Consider the following 3,881-nt stretch of genomic DNA (forward strand, 5'->3'; position numbering starts at 1 on the left):
CCCCCGGGCGCCCATGCCACCCCCGCCCTCCGCGGCAGCTTCCCGGCAGCTTCCCGGCAGGTACTCACCCCTGCGTCTGCTCCATGACCTCCGGCGCCATCCAGCAGGGGGTGCCGACGAACGTCGTCCGCGTCATCTTGTCGTTGCCCCAGGACCCGCCGCGCTCGACGGTGGCCGCCACCCCAAAGTCCCCGATCTTGATGCTGCCGTCCTTATCAATCAAGATATTGCCGGCCTGCGGAGTGTGCACAGGGGAGTGGGGAGGATGCGCCCCGCGAAGCGTCAGGGGCGGCCCGTCCGCTGCTGCCCGCGGCGCTGCCGGAAACGCTGGGCCGTCGGCTCCGCGACCCCGCGACGCTGCGGCCCACTGTGCCATCGTGGCGCGCGCGCCCCCCTCCCCACACCGCCCGCGCCACGCCAGCCTGCATCGCCCTTGACGCCGCCCTCACTGCACCCCCCATTCTTCTCCCGCTTGGGCCGCGTGCCCCCACCACACACACTCACACCCACGCACGCTCGCATACATGCATACATGGCACAGCAGAAAAACTGAGTGTCGTCTCTCAAACAAACAACAGGTGCGCTTATCAGTCAATATATCAGCATCGCTCAGACACACAACACACAAACACACACACACACACACACTACACACACACACAATCACACACCTTGACATCGCGGTGGATGCCGCCGTTCTTGTGCATGTAGTCCAGCCCCTTGAGCACCTCGCGCACCACAGTCGCAATCGCCACCTCGCTCAGGCCCTGGGGAGGATGGACCACAAGGCCACATTCAGATTTCCCACGACTACTGCAGATCAGGGGATTTGTCACTAACGATGTCCTCTTTCATGATGCGGCCCGTCGCCCTGGCCGGACGCGTATACAGATCTGCGACCCAGCAGGCAAGAGCGGCGTGCGCCCGCCCCCTCTGCCCCACGCTACGCCGAGTATCCCAATACACAGCACACGTCTGCCAACACACCACGCAGGCGTTCACATGCACCCACTCACACACACAACCCGCGCGCACCTCTGGGTGGCCGTACTTCATCATGTGCAGCACGCTGCCGCCCGCGCAGAAGGGTGTCACCATGTACAAGTCCTGCCCGGCCACGAAGCTGGCGTAGAGGGACAGCACGTTGGGGTGGCTGTACGACTTCATGGTCTGGGCCTCATGAATGATGTCATCCTGGGGTGACCCCAGGGGGGGTGGGTGGGCGGATGGATGACATGTCATGGGGTCGGGCAGGGCGGTACGGGTTGATGGGTTGAGGATGGGCAGTTCTTGGACAGGATGGACGCGGCTCGACTCAGCCGGCAGCGCGCGGGCGCGGTGCGGTCGCGCAGCCCGCACTCGGCGCGCAGCGAGCGGGGCGTTCGGCGCCGGGCAAAGGGCTGCTGCGTGCCGGCAAGCTGGCAGGTAGCAGCGACGGCCTGCAGAGCGCGGGGCGCGGCCAGGGGCTGCTGCCGGCTTGCGCCGCCGCACCAAGTTGCAGTTGATGCTCTCGAGATTGAGCTTCTTGACAGCGCAGACCTCCTTCGTCTTCTTACATATCGCCCGGTGCACCTGCGGCGGCAGCGGCGCGGCAACCGCGGCAGCTGTGGGCCGGCTTCTTCCAAGCGGTGCGCCGCTGGCGCGGCGGCGGCGCGGCTGGCGGCGGTAACAGCACGGGTGCCGGCATGCGCGAGGGCGATGTATTTCCGAGCTCTTCTCGATGACCAAATGCGTGGACGGCACCGTTGCTGAATGCATGCATCAGCTGCCACAGCTACTCACTGTGGCGCTCACGCCCCGGCCGCAGTCCTCGAGCAACTCGTAGTCGGCCGCGGTGGCGGGCCATTCCCTGCAAAAGGCACACGACGCGCGGCGCAGAAGCCGTTGGCAGCCGCCCTGAATGGGTCCGTTCAATTATTTTCACACGTCTCTATAGGCTACGAGCCACGGCCAAGCCTCCTGGACCCCGACCACGGACGCAGCCAGGTGTTGCGAGCGCACTTGTGCTCAACGCTGGCGTTGATTTCCTTGATGGCCTTGCGCGATATCGAGCGCAGAGAGTTCAAAGCGCGCTCCATTCCGGCCCTTCGCAGCACAGATCATAAACTGCGTATGAGCGCCCGCATGCTGCCAGGTTATGGTTGATGAGCACGCTGGTCCAATCCCGATGCTTCATTACACAGTGGCGTAACAAAGCGCAAGGCCGGCGACGCGTCCCGGTGCCGCGGTGTCGCCGAGTGCCTGCTGCAGCCAGTGCTACAAAAGTACCCCACACTTGATTTGCTAAGTGATACTCCCATCTATGGAAATCTTGGCTGCTGTTGTGCGAGTATGAGCGCCGACACTGTCGATCAAGTCGACATTTAGCGTTGACGGGTCTACAAAAGCAACATCCTCGTGACATGACACGGGCAGGTGGTGTCCCGAGCATGGTTGAGCAGCGTGTTTGCTTCGAGGCAGGCATACACGTACTGTAACCGCCATGCCACAAGGTACGAAAACAGCAATCTATGCGCCAAGCGAAGCGCACTGTGTGCCGGCAATGTGGGGGTTGACCCAGTAGTTGCCTCCACCAACAACATGCACCGTCACCCTTTGCCATGTGTGTCACAACATGGCACGTGATAGACACAAACGCCAGAAGGCAGACAGTGTTGCAACCCCAGCCAACAGATACAGCAGCGAACCAATGCATAGTCCTCGTTTCTACCTAGAATTGGAGGGATGTCGGAAGTCTGCTGCCGATGACCGCCACTCATGCGACCTGCAGCCGCCCCGCATGCCTTTCCAAGAATGCGAGGGCTTGATTGATGAGGTCCGGGTCGCCCGTCTGCAGCACCAGCCGCATCATGCGCGCCGTGAATCTGACGGCGCCGGGCGCCAGCGCCGGCTCTCGCCCCCGCTGCTCAGCGGGGGCGGGATGCGGCACCCGCCCCATCGCAGCGGCGGCCCGCCGCCCGCCGCCGCCGCTGCTGCCGCCGTGCCTGCCGCGGCCGCCCCTGCCGCTGCCTGCGCCCGTGCACGGCAGTCGCCCAACACTCGGCTCGCTCCTGCACCCAGGGGCGCCGGCGTCCATGCCTCCGCCGCCGCCCCCGCCCCCGCCTTGCGCCGCCAAGGCGGCGAAGACTTCCGTCCAGACAGCCGCCACGGGGCTGAGCGCCAGGGAGACCTCAGGGTGCGGCGCCACGAGGCCTCCCAGGTAAATGCTGCTGCAGGCGGCGTGCCACGCGCCCGCGTACTCGGCCATCTGCGGCGGGCCGGGCGGGGTGGCATGCGCGCCGGTGCGGTCGGCAGGGGGGGCGCGGCGCAGGGCCTGGGTGGCGTCTGACGGCAGGGTTTGCCGGGAGAGATGAGGCTGTGGCTGTTCTGGAGAGGAGAGGGAACGTCCCCTGGGAGCCTGAAAAACGAGCATGGATATGCATAGAAGCACCAAGATGACTCAAGACACGCAGAAAACAGCCTTAAGCGACAGGGTGGCGGCGCCCACCATCAAATCCAGCGCGGATGGGTTCGTCGTGGTGCGCAGCGCCCACAGCATGAGCCCGGCCTCCGGCACCAGCCATGGGCCGCACAGCTTGCAGCACGCCCGCAGCAGCCGCGCCGTCGTCGGCGGCGCCGTGGCCGCGTGGAGGGCGGGCATGAGCCGGCCGTGGCCGTTCTTGACCAGAGACGCGACGGCGTCCACCTCCTCGCCCATCCAAGGGCCGAGGCGGTCGAGCAGCAGCAGCAGCATTGCCAGATCACCCTTGGACGCGGCGTGGCAGAGGAGGTCGCGTCGCAGCTCCCCTGGGGCGAGGGTGATCTCGGACAGAAGCCGCTCCGCCGCCGCCGCGTCGCCCGCCTCGACGGCGGCCGCGAGGCGGCCGCGCGCGGCCGCGGCG

At 66.0% G+C, this 3,881-nt stretch overlaps 2 protein-coding genes across 2 annotated transcripts in view; both read right to left on the bottom strand.

Moving 5' to 3' along the window:
* Positions 1–64: 64 nt before the first annotated feature.
* Positions 65–2,078, bottom strand: MNEG_9683 (hypothetical protein; the record flags this gene model as incomplete). Its single annotated transcript, XM_014041842.1, has 6 exons — positions 65–235; positions 672–767; positions 1,036–1,194; positions 1,492–1,572; positions 1,783–1,849; positions 2,002–2,078. The coding sequence occupies 6 exons, from the start codon at positions 2,076–2,078 to the stop codon at positions 65–67; spliced, it is 651 nt and encodes a 216-aa protein (XP_013897296.1).
* Positions 2,079–3,439: 1,361 nt separating this feature from the next.
* Positions 3,440–3,881, bottom strand: part of MNEG_9684 (hypothetical protein) — a gene marked incomplete at both ends in the record, with an annotated part of 3,245 nt that continues 2,803 nt past the window's right edge. Inside the window, one exon of the mRNA XM_014041843.1 lies at positions 3,440–3,841. Coding sequence (XP_013897297.1) covers positions 3,440–3,841 — 402 coding nt within the window. The remainder of the gene's footprint in view (positions 3,842–3,881) is intronic.

The sequence above is a fragment of the Monoraphidium neglectum genome, assembly GCF_000611645.1.
Source record: "Monoraphidium neglectum strain SAG 48.87 unplaced genomic scaffold scaffold02024, whole genome shotgun sequence".
NCBI lineage: Eukaryota > Viridiplantae > Chlorophyta > Chlorophyceae > Sphaeropleales > Selenastraceae > Monoraphidium > Monoraphidium neglectum.